Source organism: Bombina bombina, chromosome 4 (assembly GCF_027579735.1).
Source record: "Bombina bombina isolate aBomBom1 chromosome 4, aBomBom1.pri, whole genome shotgun sequence".
In the NCBI taxonomy this organism is placed as follows: Eukaryota; Metazoa; Chordata; class Amphibia; order Anura; family Bombinatoridae; genus Bombina; species Bombina bombina.
This window is the reverse complement of record NC_069502.1, coordinates 1,139,386,565-1,139,404,891: the sequence shown is the minus strand read 5'-3', so window position 1 is coordinate 1,139,404,891 and position 18,327 is coordinate 1,139,386,565. Positions and strand designations below refer to the sequence as shown.

Sequence of the window (18,327 nt, the reverse complement as noted above, 5' to 3'; positions counted from 1 at the left end):
TTTTTCCAAATTATACAAATTTGATACTTTTGCCTTGACTGAGGCCTCCTTTGGGAGAAAGGTTCTTTAAGCGTTGGTGCCTTCTGTTTAGGTCCTCCTGCCTTTTTCTCCCTCCCTGTTTGTTCTGTGTCCTCTAGCTTGGGTATTGGTTCCCACTAGTAATTGGAATGACGTAGTGGACTCTCCATGTCATAGGAAAGAAACCAAAATGTATGCTTACCTGATAAATTAATTTATTTCCAGGCATGGAGAGTCCACAACCCCTCCCTCTTTTTAATATATAATTCAGCAGTTTTTTTGAGTAAACCTCAGGCACCTTTTTACCCTTGTGTTTCATCTTTTTCCATTTTCCTTAGGCTGAATGACTGGGGATTATGGGTAAGGGAAGTTACACTTAACAGCTTTACTGGGGTGCTCTTTGCTACCTCCTGCTGGCCAGGAGTTGAATATCCCACAGGTAATTGGAATGACATTGTGGACTCTCCATGTCCGGAAAGAAAGAAATTTATCAGGTAAGCATACATTTTGTTTTTCCTTTAACTGTCATGAAATACAGTATCCGTATTGGAAATTTTGCTTAGAAATTTGAATGTGGGGGTTTTATTTATTAAAAACGCTTCCCTTTAGGCTCTTATTACCTCTGCATTCTCTGAGGTTCTTTTTTCATTTTCACGCACAAAATGATGCGCCTTTTTTTCACACCTTTTTTCTAGTTTAAAAAGCCACTCTCATATTGTAATGCTTGTTTTTATTCATAATTGATATTTACTATAACGCTTTTTAATACGCATTGTTTCTCATTCCTGAAATCTGCTGTATTTAAAGGGACATTATACACTCATTTTTTCTTTGCATAGATGATTGTAGATGATCTATTTATATAGCCCATAAAGTTTTGGTTTTTTTAAAAAATGGATAGTTTTGCTTATTTTTAAATAACATTGCTCTGATTTTCAGACTCCTTTCCAAGCCCCTAAGTTTTTTGTGAATACCGTCAGCTACCTTCTCCAGCTTGCTCCTGTTTGTGTAAAGGGTCTTTTCATATGCAAAAGAAGGGGGAGGGGGATAGTGTCTTATTTACCACTTGCAGTGGGCTTTCCAGCTTCCTTTTCAACAGAGCTAAACTGACAGCTTCAAAGTAAGTTTTTAAACATTTTTATACTGGATTTTTATATCAGTATCTGTGCATCTTATTCTTTATAGTAGTGTCTATTACATGCAGTTATATGAAAATGAGTGTATACTGTCCCTGTCAATTTTAGCAGCTTTTACTTTGGGTAATGATTTATCAACATATAACAACCTAAACCGCAATTTTTTTTTTTTATTTTTTTTAAATAAATCAATAGTTTGGTTATATTTTATTTACCAAGAATTGATCCATTTTCACCCGGGCTCCTAACACTCACGACTTCCTGTATCTGAACATAGTGACGTATAGAGCGGTCTCACCCACTCTGTACCAGTGAGTAATTTACAACGTGCTTGCGTTATATTATAATCGCCGAAATCTGCGCATGCGTTTAAAAAAAGCATTATCTTACTCTGCGCACGTTTACATCGGCTACGCTCAATCTTCCGTAAGCTCTAAAAAAAATCATATAGAGCATGCGCGTCACGTGGACGCACATCGCTTCTGAGGCTGAAAATTTTACCTAGTGCATTCGCAGGAGAAGTGTATGACGTTACAAATAATGGTTGAACCCCCTGGGGGGGAAACATTGATTTGAAATCCCTGTTGTCAATCAAAAGGCAAAATTTGGACAAAAAAGTGGGAGGAGCAATCAAGGCACAGAATAAAGATATATCAAGGTAAATTTATGCATTTAGAAATAATAAATAACAAAACGATGAATTAAAGTCACCCTTATTTTTGATGATTAATAATATGATGATTAGCAATAAGTGTGACTTTACATCCACTTTAAGGAGCATGTGATATTTTGCAACTCTTACTTTTTATTTTTGTTAATTTTTTTTTGCCATGATGTCTCAAACTGAACCTGCCTCTGATTTTATAGCAACTGATTTGCTTGAACATATTTCTATCAAAGTTTAGTGTTAGTTGCAAAAAAGCAGTTATAAATTCTTCAGCTCAATTATGTGGCTTCTTGTTTTGATAAATTATTGCATTCTGATAATATTTCCATGAATGCAAATGCATCCACTGTTTCATCTCAGCTTAATGCAAAAGGTATTCTTGCAGAAATGAAAGATTTCATTGCTGCAGCCATAGAGAAGGCTATGACTGCTATTCTGCCTTCAAATAAACGTAAAAGGATTTTACAAATTCTTCATAAGTCTAGTGAATTTTATACTGACTGACAGCATACTGATGTGTCTTCTGATGAGGGTTCCTCTGATTCAGAGAATCCTTCATCAGAGACAGAAATTGATAAATCCTTTTTTTTTAATTTAAAATTTAGCATATTCACTCACTTTTGAAGGAAGTTTTATTTACTTTGGCTATTAAGAGGTCTAAACTGCCTGATAAATCTTGTAATAGTTTAAATTCTGTATTTAAGACTACTGTTATTGCACCTAAAGTTTTTCCTATTCCAGATGCTATCTCTAATGTGATTGCTAAATAATTGTCTAAACCTGGTACTTCTTTTAACCCTTCTTCTAGGTTTAAAAAATTGTATCCTTTGCCTGTTGCAAATTTGGAACTTTGGGAAACAGTCCCTAAGGTTGATGGTGCTATTTCCACTCTTGCTACACATACTACCTTTCCTATGGAAGACAGCACTTCTTTTAAATACCCTTTAGATAGAAAGCTTGAATCTTATATTATCAGGGCATATTTACATACTGGCTATATTCTCAGACAAGTTATATCTATGGCTGATGTTGCTGCTGATTCTACTTTTTGGATAGACAGTTTAGCTCAGCAGTTGTCTTCAGACCCTGAATTATCTAACATTATCCTTTTACTTTAACACGCAAATCATTTTCTTTGAGATGCTATTTTTGGTGTTATGAAAATCAACATCAAATCTATGTCTTTAGCTATTCTGACTAGAAGAGCATTATGGCTTAAATCTTGGAATGCTGACATGGAATCTCAAAAAACAAAATTACTATCTCTCTTTTCAAGGTAAAAACCTTTTTGGTTCTCAATTGGATTCTATTATTTCCACTATTATGGGGGGAAAAAGGCGTTATTCTTCCCCAAGACAAAAAATCTAAGGGAAAAGTTAAAGCTACTAATCGTTTTCGTTCCTTTCGTCAGAATAGAGAACAGAAAACTGCTCCCTCCCCTAAAGCCTCTGGCTCTAATTGGAGACCATCTCCAAATTCGAATAAATCCAAGCCATATAAGTCTGCATGAAGGTGCGACCCCCAATCCAGTTCTTCTGGTAGGGGCAGACTAAAGTCATTTGAAGAATTTTAGGCCGAATCAGTGAATTCAGAATATAATTTCTCAAGGGTATTGAATGTGTTTCAGATCTAGAACTCTTGGGGGTAAATGTCCCAGTTCCTCTTCAGGAACAGGTGTTGGGTTTTTATTCAAATCTTTTCATTGTCCCGAAGAAGGAAAATTTGTTCAGACCAATTTTGGATCTGAAAACTTAAAATCGATTTATAAGAATCCCAACTTTAAAAATGGTTACTATATAAGGACTATTCTGCCTTTTGTTCAAGGTCAATTTATGCCCACAATAAACTTACAGGATGCTTAGTTTCACATCCCAATCCACCCAGATCATTATCAATTTCTGAGATTCTCATTTCTAGAAAAGCATTACCAATTTGTCGCTCTTCCATTTGGCCTTTCAACAGCTCCGAGAATATTCTCAAAGGTTCTCAGTGCCCTTCTATCTAATCAGAAAGGAGGGTATTGCATTATTTCCTTTCTCTTGTTAAGTGTAGTCAGTCCACGGGTCATCCATTACTTATGGAATATATCTCTTCCTAACAGGAAGCTGCAAGAGAATCACCCAAGCAGAGCTGCTATATAGCTCCTCCCCTCACATGTCATATTCAGTCATTCTCTTGCAGCCTAACTAAAGATAGGTCGCTGTGAGAGGTCTGTGGTGTTTTTTAACTTAGTTTATTTCTTCAATCAAAAGTTTGTTATTTTAAATGGCACTGGAGTGTGCTGTTTGTTCTCAGGCAGCATTAGAAGAAGAATCTGCCTGCGTTTTCTATGATCTTAGCAGACGTAACTAAGATCCACTGGCTGTTCTCATCTGAGGAGTGAGGTAACTTCAAAAAAGGGGAATAGCATGCAGGGCCCCCCCTGCAAATGAGGTATGTGCAGTAAATTATTTTTCTGAGGAATGGAATTGACTGAGAAAATACTGCTGATACCAATGTAAAGTAAGTTCAGCCTTAAATGCAGTGATAGCGACTGGTATTAGGCTGATGAGTGTGTGTACACTGAATGTATTTTTCTAAGGAATGGAATTGACTCTGAAAATACTGTTAATACTGAAATAATGTATGAGCCTTAACTGCAGTAAAAGCGACTGGTAGCAGGCTTATTAATAACACTTCATAACTTTTCAAATGTATGTTTAAAACGTTTACTGGCATGTTAATCGTTTTTTGTGAGGTACTTGGTGATAAAACTTATTGGGGCATGATTTTTACCACATGGCCATCTTTGTTTTCTGCATAGAAACAGTTATCTGAGCTTCCCCACTGTTGTAATATGAGTGGGAGGGGCCTATTTTAGCGCTTTTTTGCGCAGTAAAAATTCAGTCACAATCTGTCTACTTCATCCTCCATGATCCAGATCGTCTCTAGAGAGCTCAGGGGTCTTCAAAATTCATTTTGAGGGAGGTAATCAGTCACAGCAGACCTGTGACAGTGTGTTTTGACTGTGATAAAAACGTTAATTATTTAATTGTTATCCGTTTTTGGGTATTAAGGGGTTAATCATCCATTTGCTGGTGGGTGCAATCCTTTGCTAACTTAATACATTTACTGTGAAAAATTGGTTGCTATAACTATTTTGGTTCGTTGTTATTTCAACTGTGACAGCTTTTTGTGCTTCTTAAAGGCACAGTAGCGTTTTTTTTATATTGCTTGTAAATTTATTTAGAAAAGTATTTCCAAGCTTGCTAGTCTCATTGCTAGTCTGTTTAAACATGTCTGACACAGATGAATCTCTTTGTTCACTATGTTTAAAGGCCAATGTGGAGCCCAATAGAAATTTGTGTACTAATTGCATTGATGTTACTTTAAATAAAAGTCAATCTTTACATGTAAAGAAATTATCACCAGACAATGAGGGGGAAGTTATGCCGACTAACTCTCCTCACGTGTCAGTACCTTCGCCTCCCGCTCAGGAGGTGCGTGATTTTGTGGCGTCAAGTACATCAGGGAGGCCCTTACAAATCACTTTGCAAGACATGGCTACTGTTATGACAGAAGTATTATCTAAATTGCCAGAATTAAGAGGCAAGCGCGATAGCTCTGGGTTAAGGACAGAGCGCGCGGATGAGGTGAGAGCCATGTCAGATACTGCGTCACAGTTTGCAGAACATGAAGACGGAGAGCTTCATTCTGTGGGTGACGGATCTGATCCAGGGAGACTGGATTCAGAGATTTCTAATTTTAAATTTAAGCTTGAGAACCTCCGCATATTGCTAGGGGAGGTATTAGCGGCTCTGAATGATTGTAACACGGTTGCAATTCCAGAAAAATTATGTAGGTTGGATAGATACTATGCGGTACCGATGTGTACTGACGTGTTTCCTATACCTAAAAGGCTTACAGAGATTATTAGCAAGGAGTGGGATAGACCTGGTGTGCCTTTTTCCCCTCCTCCCATATTTAGGAAAATGTTTCCTATAGACGCCACCACACGAGACTTATGGCAGACGGTCCCTAAGGTGGAGGGAGCAGTTTCTACTTTAGCTAAGCGTACCACTATCCCGGTGGAGGATAGTTGTGCCTTTTCAGATCCAATGGATAAGAAATTAGAGGGTTACCTTAAGAAAATGTTTGTTCAACAAGGTTTTATCTTACAGCCCCTTGCATGCATTGCGCCTGTCACTGCTGCGGCGGCATTCTGGTTTGAGTCTCTGGAAGAGGCCATTCGCACAGCTCCATTGGATGAAATTATGAACAAGCTTAAAGCACTTAAGCTAGCTAACGCATTTGTTTCTGATGCCGTCGTACATTTAACCAAACTTACGGCTAAGAACTCCGGATTCGCCATCCAAGCGCGCAGAGCGCTATGGCTTAAATCCTGGTCAGCTGACATGACTTCTAAATCTAAATTGCTTAATATTCCTTTCAAAGGGCAGACCTTATTCGGGCCCGGCTTGAAATAAATTATAGCTGACATTACGGGAGGTAAGGGCCATGCTCTACCTCAGGACAGGGCCAAATCAAAGGCCAAACAGTCTAATTTTCGTGCCTTTCGTAACTTCAAGGCAGGAGCAGCATCAACTTCCTCCGCTCAAAAACAGGAAGGAGCTGTTGCTCGTTACAGGCAGGGCTGGAAATTTAACCAGTCCTGGAACAAGGGCAAGCAGGCCAAGAAACCTGCTGCTGCCCCTAAGACAGCATGAAGAGAGGGCCCCCTATCCAGAAATGGATCTAGTGGGGGGCAGACTTTCTCTCTTCGCCCAGGCTTGGGCAAGAAATGTCCAGGATCCCTGGGCGTTGGAGATCATATCTCAGGGATATCTCCTGGACTTCAAAACTTCTCCTCCACGAGGGAGATTTCATCTTTCAAGGTTATCAGCAAACCAAATAAAGAAAGAGGCGTTTCTACGCTGTGTACAAGACCTCTTACTAATGGGGGTGATCCACCCAGTTCCGCGGACGGAACACGGGCAAGGATTCTATTCAAATCGATTTGTGGTTCCCAAGAAAGAGGGAACCTTCAGACCAATCTTGGACTTAAAAATCCTAAACATGACCACAGTGGACTTAAAGGATGCCTACCTTCACATACCGATTCACAAGGATCATTATCGGTACCTAAGATTTGCTTTCCTAGACAGGCATTACCAGTTTGTAGCTCTTCCCTTCGGATTAGCTACGGCTCCAAGAATCTTTACAAAAGTTCTGGGCTCACTTCTGGCGGTACTAAGACCGCGAGGCATAGCGGTGACTCCATACCTAGACGACATTCTGATACAAGCGTCAAGTTTTCAAACTGCCAAGTCTCATACAGAGATAGTTCTGGCATTTCTGAGGTCGCATGGGTGGAAGGTGAACGTGGAAAAGAGTTCTCTATTACCACTTACAAGGGTTCCCTTTCTAGGGACTCTTATAGATTCTGTAGAGATGAAAATTTACCTGACAGAGGCCAGGTTATCAAAACTTCTAAATGCTTGCCGTGTCCTTCATTCCATTCCACACCCGTCAGTAGCTCAGTGCATGGAAGTAATCGGCTTAATGGTAGCGGCAATGGACATAGTACCATTTGCGCGCTTGCATCTCAGACCGCTGCAATTGTGCATGCTAAGTCAGTGGAACGGGGATTACTCAGATTTGTCCCCCCTACTAAATCTGGATCAAGAGACCAGAGATTCTCTTCTATGGTGGCTTTCTCGGCCACATCTGTCCAAGGGGATGACCTTTCACAGGCCAGATTGGACGATTGTAACAACAGACGCCAGCCTTCTAGGCTGGGGCGCAGTCTGGAACTCCCTGAAGGCTCAGGGATTATGGACTCAGGAGGAGAAACTCCTCCCAATAAATATTCTGGAATTAAGAGCGATATTCAATGCTCTCCTAGCTTGGCCTCAGTTAGCAACTCTGAGGTTCATCAGATTTCAGTCGGACAACATCACGACTGTGGCTTACATCAACCATCAAGGGGGAACCAGAAGTTCCCTAGCGATGTTGGAAGTCTCAAAGATAATTCGCTGGGCAGAGTCTCACTCTTGCCACCTGTCAGCGATTTACATCCCAGGCGTGGAGAACTGGGAGGCAGATTTTCTAAGTCGCCAGACTTTTCATCCGGGGGAGTGGGAACTTCATCCGGAGGTCTTTGCTCAACTGATTCATCGTTGGGGCAAACCAGATCTGGATCTCATGGCGTCTCGACAGAACGCCTAGCTTCCTTGTTACGGATCCAGGTCCAGGGACCCGGGAGCGGTGCTAATAGATGCTCTGACAGCCCCTTGGGTCTTCAACATGGCTTATGTGTTTCCACCATTCCCGATGCTTCCTCGTTTGATTGCCAAGATCAAACAGGAGAGAGCTTCGGTGATTCTGATAGCGCCTGCATGGCCACGCAGGACCTGGTATGCAGACCTAGTGGACATGTCGTCCTGTCCATCGTGGTCTCAGCCTCTGAGACAGGACCTTCTAATTCAGGGTCCTTTCAACCATCCAAATCTAATTTCTCTGAGGCTGACTGCATGGAGATTGAACGCTTGATTCTATCAAAGCGTGGCTTCTCGGAGTCGGTTATTGATACCTTAATACAGGCTAGGAAGCCTGTTACCAGAAAAATTTACCATAAGATATGGCGTAAATATTTATATTGGTGCGAATCCAAGAGTTACTCATGGAGTAAGGTTAGGATTCCTAGGATATTGTCCTTTCTACAAGAGGGTTTAGAAAAGGGCTTATCTGCTAGTTCGTTAAAGGGACAGATTTCTGCTCTGTCTATTCTTCTACACAAACGTCTGGCTGAAGTTCCAGACGTTCAGGCTTTAGCTAGGATTAAGCCTGTGTTTAAGACTGTTGCTCCGCCATGGAGCTTAAACTTACTTCTTAACGTTCTTCAAGGCCTTCCATTTGAACCCCTTCATTCCATTGATATCAAGCTGTTATCCTGGAAGGTTCTGTTTTTGATGGCTATTTCCTCTGCTCGAAGAGTCTCTGAGTTATCTGCCTTACATTGTGATTCTCCTTATCTGATTTTTCATTCAGACAAGGTAGTTCTGCGTACTAAACCTGGGTTCTTACCTAAGGTAGTTACTAACAGGAATATCAATCAAGAGATTGTTGTTCCATCACTGTGTCCTAACCCTTCTTCAAAGAAGGAACGACTTTTGCATAATCTGGACGTAGTCCGTGCCCTGAAGTTCTATTTGCAGGCAACTAAAGATTTTTGTCAAACTTCTTCCCTGTTTGTCGTTTACTCTGGACAGAGAAGAGGTCAAAAGGCTTCGGCTACCTCTCTCTCTTTTTGGCTTCGTAGCATAATACGTTTAGCCTATGAGACTGCTGGACAGCAGCCTCCTGAAAGGATTACAGCTCATTCTACTAGAGCTGTGGCTTCCACCTGGGCCTTTAAAAATGAGGCCTCTGTTGAACAGATTTGCAAGGCTGCAACTTGGTCTTCACTTCACACTTTTTCAAAATTTTACAAATTTGACACTTTTGCTTCTTCGGAGGCTATTTTTGGGAGAAAGGTGCTTCAGGCAGTGGTTCCTTCTGTTTAAGGTTCCTGCCTTGTCCCTCCCTTCATCCGTGTACTTTAGCTTTGGTATTGGTATTCCATAAGTAATGGATGACCCGTGGACTGACTACACTTAACAAGAGAAAACATAATTTATGCTTACCTGATAAATTTATTTCTCTTGTAGTGTAGTCAGTCCACGGCCCACCCTGTCTTTAAGGCAGATCTAAATTTTAATTAAACTCCAGTCACCACTGCACCCTATGGTTTCTCCTTTCTCGTCTGGTTTTGGTCGAATGACTGAATATGACATGTGAGGGGAGGAGCTATATAGCAGCTCTGCTTGGGTGATTCTCTTGCAGCTTCCTGTTAGGAAGAGATATATTCCATAAGTAATGGATGACCCGTGGACTGACTACACTACAAGAGAAATAAATTTATCAGGTAAGCATAAATTATGTTTTTTTGGATGGTACTCACTCAATCTTTTCATTTAGCAGAATCTCACACAACACAACTATTGTAATTTCTTCGAAGACATGGTTGGAGGATCAATTTACTAGAGTTTCTTGATTCCTCCGACAAAGGTCACCTTTTTAGGTTTCCAGATAGATTCAGTGTCCATGACTGTATCCCTAACAGAAAAGAGACTATTGAGATTGGTTTCAGTTTGTCTAAACCTTCAGTCTCTATCATTTCCTTCAGTGGCTATGTGCATGGAAGTTTTAGGTCTCATGATTGCAGCATCGGACGCAATCACCTTTGCTCATTTTCAAATGAGACCGCTTTAGCTTTGCATGTTACACCAATGGTGCAGGTATTACACTCGGATATCACAACTGATATTCTTAAATCTCAACTCTCTGACTTGGTGGTTTAACCACCACTTTATTATTCAAGGGGCCTCTTTTGCTCGTCCTATCTGGTCTGTAATCACCACAGATGCAAGTCTTACAGGTTGGGGAGCTGTCTGGGGGTCTCTGACAGCAGGAGGAGTTTGAAATCCTCGAGAGGCGAGGTTACCAATCAATATCTTGGAACTCGGTGCTCTCTTCAGGCTTGGCACCTATTGAAGAGGGAGCCTTATATTTGTTTTCAGACAGACAATATCACTACAGTGGCACATGTCAATGATCAAAGGGAACTCAGTTTCCCTAGCTATGAAAGAAGTATCTTGCATACTTTCTTGGCGGAATCCAATTCATGTCTAATCACGGCAATTCATATCCCATGTGTAGACAATTTGGAAGCAGATTATCTCACCCGGCAATCTCTACATCCAGGGGAGTGGTCTCTCCACCCAGATGTATTCTATCGAATTGTACAGATGTGGAGTTCTCCAGAGATAGATCTGATAGCCTCTCGTCTGAACAAGAAACTTCCCAGGTACCTTTCTAGGTCCAGGGATTTTCAGGCGAAAAAGATGGACACTGTAGCAGTTTCCTGGTCCTACCAGCCTGCTTACATTTTTCCCCCCCTGGTTCTTCTTCCAAGAGTAATCTCAAAGATCATAATGGAACAATCTTATGTGTATCTAAAAGCACCAGCGTGACCTCACATGATTTGGTATGCAGACCTTGTCCGAATATCCAGTTGCCAGCCTTGGCCTCTTCTTCTTTGACCAGACCTTCTGTCACAAGTCCCGTTTTTCCACCCAGATCTTAATCTCTTAATTTGATGGAATGGACATTTTTACTTTTAGTCTGCAGTCATAGAGATTTCTCTGACTCCATGATTAAAACTATGATTCAGGCCTGTAAGCCTGTTTTCAAAGAAAATATACCGCAAGGTTGGGAAAACCTATTTTTCTTTGTGTTCTACACATGATTATTTCTGGCATTCCTTTAGGATTCCTAGGATTCTCCAGTTCCTTCAGAATAGTTTGGATAAGGGTTTGTCTGCCAATACTTTGAAATTAAACAGAGCAGAGATTTGTCCTTTCAAATAATGATTGCTAATCTTCCTGATATTCACTGTCTTGTCCAGGCTTTGATTAGAATTAAACATGTTGATAAATCTATTTCTCCTCCTTGGAGTCTTAATTTGGTATTAAAGACTTTGCAGGCTCCTCCTTTTGAGCTTATGCATTCATTGGACATTAAACTACTTTCTTGGAAAGTGTTGTTTCTCGTAGCCATCTCTTCTGCTAGAAGTGAGTCTCCTTATCTGTTTTTTCATCAAGATAAAGCAGTTTTGCGGATTTCTTTCAAATTTTAATATATATTAAAAAAAATATATATTAAAAAAAGAAATATGTTGATGCTACTATAGATTTCAGAAAGACTTCTAGTCTATATGTTATTTTTTCCAGAAAAGGTCAGAATGCCTCTGCCATTTCTTTAGCATCTTGGTTGAAACTTTTGATTCGCAAATCTTATTTGGAGGGGGGCAAGTCTCCGCCTCAGAGAATTACAGCTCATTCTACAAGATGAGTTGCCACATCTTGGGCTGGAATGAAGCTTCCATTGATCAAATCTGCAAAGCGGCCACTTGGTCTTCTTTCCATACCATTTTGATGGTTTTTGCTTCTTTAGAAGCAGCTTTTGGTAGAAAGGTTCTTCCGGCAGCTGTCTGTTTGATTCTAGTGCCTATAATTTAAGTTTTTTGAATTTTTAAGAAACTTAATTATTTTTTGGATTTATTTTCTTAGTGAAAATAGCTGTTTTTCATTGTATCCTTCTCTTTTTTCTTTTTTGTTACTCATGGACTTTCACATCTTGGGTATTATATCCCTTCAGTTACATGCTTGTGGACTATCGCCACCTATATGAAAGAAAACATAATTTATGTAAGAACTTAACCTGATAAATTAATTTTTTTCATGGTGGCGAGAATCCACAGGGCCCACCCATTTTTGGGGGGGTTATGATTTTTTTTTTTATAAAGCACATTATGTATCCTATTCCTCATTTTTTATGCTTTTTCTCCTTATACACCTCACTAACTTGGCTATACGTTAAACTGAGGTATGAGTGAGGATGGAGGTGCATTTATAGGCGCATTTATAGGCATTTGAGGTTTGGGAAACTTTGTCCCCTCCTGGTAGGAATGTATATCCCATCAGTAACAAGCTTGTGGACTCTCGCCACAATGAAAGAAGTTAATTTATCGGGTAAGTTCTTACATAAAGATTTGCTGAAAGAATGTTTTTAACTCGGTTATGATGCACAATTGCACATTATAAAGGGCATGTAAAATATTATTTATACATTTTCAATTTTTTGTAGATCTTTCCTAGCAAATTTCAGAATTTTCTTCAATTTTCCGGCCCCTTGTATCGTGTGACCAGCAAATCAGACTCATATACTTACATATACACTGTGAACTTTTGCACATACTCCGTAGTAACTGGTGTCTCAGAAAATCTGCATATAAGAAGACTGTGCTCAATTTGGGAGTAATAATGCTTTCTCTGCCTGAATCATGAACATTTAATTTACTGTTTGAGATCTGTATAGTATAAAGTTATTTAACATTCTATGTCTAGCATTTTTTTTTAATTCTTTTATGATTTTTGATTTTCAGGTTATAATAATCCCTTGTGGTATTACAAACACTCTCTCTGAAGAAGACCGAGATGCTCTCCTAAATAAATGCAACCAGTATTTAAAGCGTCTTCTGGATGTGAATATCCGGGCACGAGCAGATCTACGGGATAACTACTCCCCAGGCTGGAAATTCAATCATTGGGAGCTTAAGGTAAGTCCCTGGGATCAAGCAGGGTCACCCACTTTTTACACTGTAAACAGGTAAAAAAAAATATATTTTTGAATGAAGGGTCAGGACTTGTTAACAGCCGTTTTTATGGCTCCTTCTTCCTTATCCGGTCATAATTTTCTGTAAATTATACATTTATAAAGCAAAACTTGCTGAAAAACAGCAATTCATTGCACTTGATGTGTCACTTATTAAGGCGTTAAACCCATTTTTAGTTAGCTATTGGCACCGTATCAGATAATGTATTGCAACTTTCTTTAAAAAATATTTTGTCTGCAAGGTAAGACTGCTGGCTAGTCTTCTTCCCAGACTGATTGCTTAAATATGAACAGAGTAGATTTAAAGGGATACTAAACCCAATTTTTTTCTTTCATGATTTGGATAGAGCATGCAATTTTAAGAAACTTTCTAATTTACTCCTATTATCAGTTTTTCTTCATTCTCTTGGAATCTCTATTTGAAAATCAGGAATTGTTTAAAATTGCATGCCCTATCTGAATCATGAAAGTATATTTTGGACTAGACTGTTCCTTTAAATGTAGTGATGGCAAAAATGCTAAAAGTGCTCTGGTCTTTTGGGGAAGTTTTAGTCTGAAATGTCCGGTCCTCTAGGGATTCAAACACAGTCCCCATAGACCGCTATGCAAAGGCACTTTTCATTGCCTTTTTTTCTATTACCCCACATTCGATCACTTTAACCCCTTATAACTACTTCATTCAGTTATTTAAAAAAAAATGCTACTATTTTTTATTTCATATAGGTGGCGAGAGTCCACGATTTGTTACACATGGGATATTCATTCCTAACAGGAGGAGGCAAAGTTTCCAAAACCTTAAAGCCTATAAATACCCACCCACCTCACTCATATCTCAGTTTAAACTTTGCCTCCTTTGGAGGTAGTTCACGTATGATGTGCTTCAAGCTTCAGTGTATGTTGAAGTCTATTTTTTCCTCAGTGCTTTTTTTCCTACGATATGGTGAGTCCACAACGTCATCATTTACTGTTGGGAATATCGCTCCTGGCCAGCAGGAGGAGGCAAAGCTGTTAAGTATCACTTCCCTTCCCACAAACCCCAGTCATTCTCTTTGCCTTGGTGCATGGAGGTGGTGAAGTTTTGGTGTCTGAAGAAAATTGGATTTCCATTTAAAGGGGAGGAGAGTCCACGGCTTCATTCATTTCTGTTGGGAATTAAGAACCTGGCCACCAGGAGGCAGCAAAGACACCCCAGCCAAAGGCTTAAATACCCTCCCCCACTTCCCTCATCCCCCAGTCATTCTTTGCCTTTCATCACAGGATGGCAGAGAAGTGCAAAAGATCGGAGTAGTCTCTTATGGAGGGTAGTACTCTTCACATTGGGACTGGAGTTTTAAGTAGTCCTGTCAGCCTCTCAGTGAGAGCCTGGGCGAAAGTTAGAGTCCGGAGATGCAGGGAGAGTCTTTCTGCAAAACCATCCCAACTCATGTTAACAGCTCCACAAGCAATCAGAGTTGACGAGTTTCACTGCCTTGTTCTGCACTCAAGTCCATGTCAGGAGCGAGGCTACTAATCTATAACCCTTGAAGGGCCATGTTCCTCTTCCACGGTGTAGATTCTGGTAAGATTGTTTCATTTTTTTTTATTACATAATGATATCACGGAAGTCAGGGTCACAGTGTGACACCTTTTATCTTTAAAGATTCAAGGGTTAATATTCCTGGAAAGGGGATTATTGAACAGGGGGGGTTTATACATGATATTGTTTGTGTCATTGCTGCGTTATGTGCGAGATGAGGCTCTGGTGGATCTTTCAGGTTACTTACGGGAGTATTGCGCGGCCCTTTTTTGGCGCTATTTTCTCCTTAGTGCAGGGGCGGTCCTGCCAGGCATTCCATGTGACCGGGTGTGGCTATCTCTCTTCCTCTGTTGATCAGCGGTGCAGGAAACAAAATGGTTTCTGTAGTCCGGGTCATAGGAGGTGGTGAGTGCCCAGGCCATTAGAGGTTATAAAGGTGCCTATTTATTAAGTTAATCTAGTCCGTAATAAAAGCACAAGCTATGGAGGACTCTGAAGCGTTAGTGGGTTCTCCCTCTTTAACAATGTCTCATTCCTGTGTTTATTGTGAGGAGGTTCTGGTAGAACAGCCTGCTCAACTATGTTCCACATGCCTTGATAAAGTTACGACATCTAAAAGTAAACGGATGTCAGTTTCCTGCGGGAGAAATTCGTTGGCCATCAGATTTTGCGGATCAACTGCAAACGGCGGTATCGAAAGTGATCCATGCCTTACCACGTTTTGCTAAGCGCAAGCATAGGGCGTATCATGGTGGCCCGTCCCAGGGATTATCCTCGCCGACGGAAGATCCAGAGGCTCTATATGATGACGAGGCCCACTCCGACTCTTCGGAGGAGGCCCCTTCTGGGTCGGAGTCCGTGTCATCTAAACCTCCGGCTGTGGAGGAGCCTGACTTAGGATAGAGAATTTGCGCTTTTTGCTGAAGCAAGTGCTGCTACTCTGGAGGTTCCGGAACCGAAGCTTCCAGAGGAACCTGCGATTCCTAAGCTTGATAAGGTATGAGGACAGGGTGGTGCCTCAGGCCTTCCCGGTTCCTGTTAAGATGGCTAATATTATTAAGAATGAATGGGAGCGATTAGGTTCTTCCTTTTCCTCTTCTTCTTCCTTTAAGAAACTGTTCCCCATTTCAGACTCTCAGCTTGAGCTGTGGGGTACTATCCCTAAGGTGGATTGTGCTATCTCTACGCTTACGAAGCAGACAACTATTCCCCTCAAGGATAGTTCGTCGTTTAAAGAGCCCATGGATAAAAAGTTGGAAAACACGTTAAGGAAGATGATTCAACACACAGGGTTTGTTTTTCAGCCGGCAGCGGTCATAGCCGCGGTTGCCGGAGCCGCCACATATTGGTGTGAATCCCTGTGTGAAATGGTCGAGGGGGAGACTTCCATCGACTAGATACAGGATAAGATTAAGTCTCTGAAGGTCGCCAATTCTTTCATCTGTGATGCCAATGTGCAAATTATTCGCCTGAATGCTATGGTGTCAGGTTTTTCCGTTTTAGCTCGCAGGGCTCTGTGGCTAAAGTCTTGGTCTGCGGATATGTATCTAAGTTGAGGCTGTTGTCCCTGCCTTTTTTTTAAGGAAATATTCTGTTCGGTCCAGGATTGGATTCGATCATATCCACGGTTACGGGAGGCAAGGGAGCTTTCCTACAGCAGAATAAGAAGGCTAAGCTTAAAGGATCTACTTTTCGTCCCTTTCGTACAGACAAGGCCCAGCGCCAGCAGCCCGTCACGAAAGCAGACCAGTCTAAGGGAACTTGGAAGCCTGCTAATTCTTGGATCAAGTCTAAGCAGAGCAAGAAGCCCACCAAGACAAAGACGGCATGAAGGGGAGCCCCCGACCGGTCTCCGGACCAAGTAGGGGGCAGATTACCTCTCTTCTCAGACTGAAAGTCTGGTTGCAGGACTTTCAGGACCCTTGGGTTCTGGAAGTTGTCGCCCAGGGTTACAGGATAGGGTTCAGATCCCATCCGCCCAGGGGCAGATTCCTCCTGTCAAACCTGTCTTCAAGACCAGAAAAGAGAGAGGCCTTTCTAGAGTGTGTGAGGGATCTCTCCTGTCTCTGTTATCGTACCAGTACCCCAAGAAGAAAGGGGTCTAAGGTACTATTCAAATCTTTTTGTTGTTCCAAAGGAGGGCATGTTCCACCCGGTTCTGGACTTAAAGTGTTTAAACAAATTTCAGAGTGTTCCATCGTTCAAAATGGAAACGATCAGATCTATTCTGCCCCTAGTTCAAGAGGGACAGTTCATGACAACTATAGACTTGAAGCACGCTTAACTTCATGTGCCAATTCACAGTGACCACTTCAAGTTCCTAAGATTTGCGTTTCTGGACCAACACTTCCAGTTTGTGGCCCTTCCCTTTGGTCTGGCGACGGCCCTGAGAGTCTTCACAAAGGTTCTGGGGGCGCTACTTGCAGTGGCCAGATCCAGAGACATTGCTGTGGCGCCCTATCTGGACGACATCCTAGTCCAGGTGCCTTTGTTCAGTCTCGCAGAGGATCATTCGAGGGCTCTTCTTCTTTCGCTCCAATCTCACGGTTGGAAGATCAACTCAGGAAAGGGTTCCCAGCAACAGGGTGGAGTTCCTGGGCACGATAATAGACGCTATGTCCATGAAAATATTTCTCACAGACCATCGACGCAGGAAGATTGTGTCCTCTTGTCTTGCCCTTCAGTCCTCCTCAAGCCCCTCGGTGGCTCAGTGTATGGAGGTTATCGGACTCATGGTTTCCCGCATAGACGTCCTTGCATTCACCAGGTTCCATCTCAGACCTCTTCAATTGTGCATGTTGAGACAGTGGAACAGCAATCATTCAGATATATCACAGCAGATATCCATGGATGCTTGGACTCGGATCTCCCTCTTTTGGCGGATCAGTCCGGAGCAACTGTCCATGGGGACATCCTTCTTGAGACCCTCCTGGGAGATTGTGACCACGGACATGAGTCTGGCAGGATGGAGAGCTGTTTGGGGTGCCAGGATGGCACAAGAAAAATGGACCCGGGAAGAGTCTCTCCTTCTGATAAATATTCTTGAACTCCGAGCAATCTACAATGCTCTGAAGGCATGGCATCCTCTGGGGTCGTTCAGCTTCATCAGATTCCAGACCGACAACATCACCTCAGTGGCTTACATCAACCATCAGGGCGGTACGAGGAGCTCCCTAGCCATGAGGGAGGTGTCTCGAATCTTGGAGTGGGCAGAGTTCCACAGCTGCTCGCTCTGTGATTTACATTCCAGGTGTGGACAACTGGGAAGCAGACTTTTTCAGCAGGCAATCCTTCCATCCAGGGGAACGGTCTCTTCACCCCAAAGTGTTTGCGGAGATTTGTCTCTGGTGAGGAGCGCCAGTGATAGATCTCATGGTGTCCAGACTCAATTGCAAGCTACCCCAATACGGGTCGAGGTCCAGGGATGCCCAAGCAGAACCTTGGGGGTTCAGCCTAACTTACGTTTTTCCACTCTTACCACTTCTACCTCGTGTAGTGGCACGCATCCAACAGGAGCAAGCTTCGGCCATTCTGATTGCTCCATCGTGGCCGCAGAGGACGTGGTTTGCGGATCTGGTGGGGATGTCATCCTCTCCGCCGTGGAGGTTACCCTGTCGCAGGGATCTGCTGGAACAGGGTCATTTTCAACCTCAAAATCTCTCTGAGGCTGACTACATAGAGATTGAATGCCTAGTCTTGGCCAAGAGAGGCTTTTCTGAAAGGGTGATTGATAT

At 41.8% G+C, this 18,327-nt stretch overlaps 1 protein-coding gene across 1 annotated transcript in view; it reads left to right on the top strand.

Annotated features, from left to right (window-relative positions):
- The window catches only part of EPRS1 (glutamyl-prolyl-tRNA synthetase 1), a 327,712-nt gene that overhangs the window by 227,922 nt on the left and 81,463 nt on the right, over positions 1-18,327 (top strand). Inside the window, exon 27 of the mRNA XM_053712775.1 lies at positions 12,848-13,021. Coding sequence (XP_053568750.1) covers positions 12,848-13,021 — 174 coding nt within the window. The remainder of the gene's footprint in view (positions 1-12,847; positions 13,022-18,327) is intronic.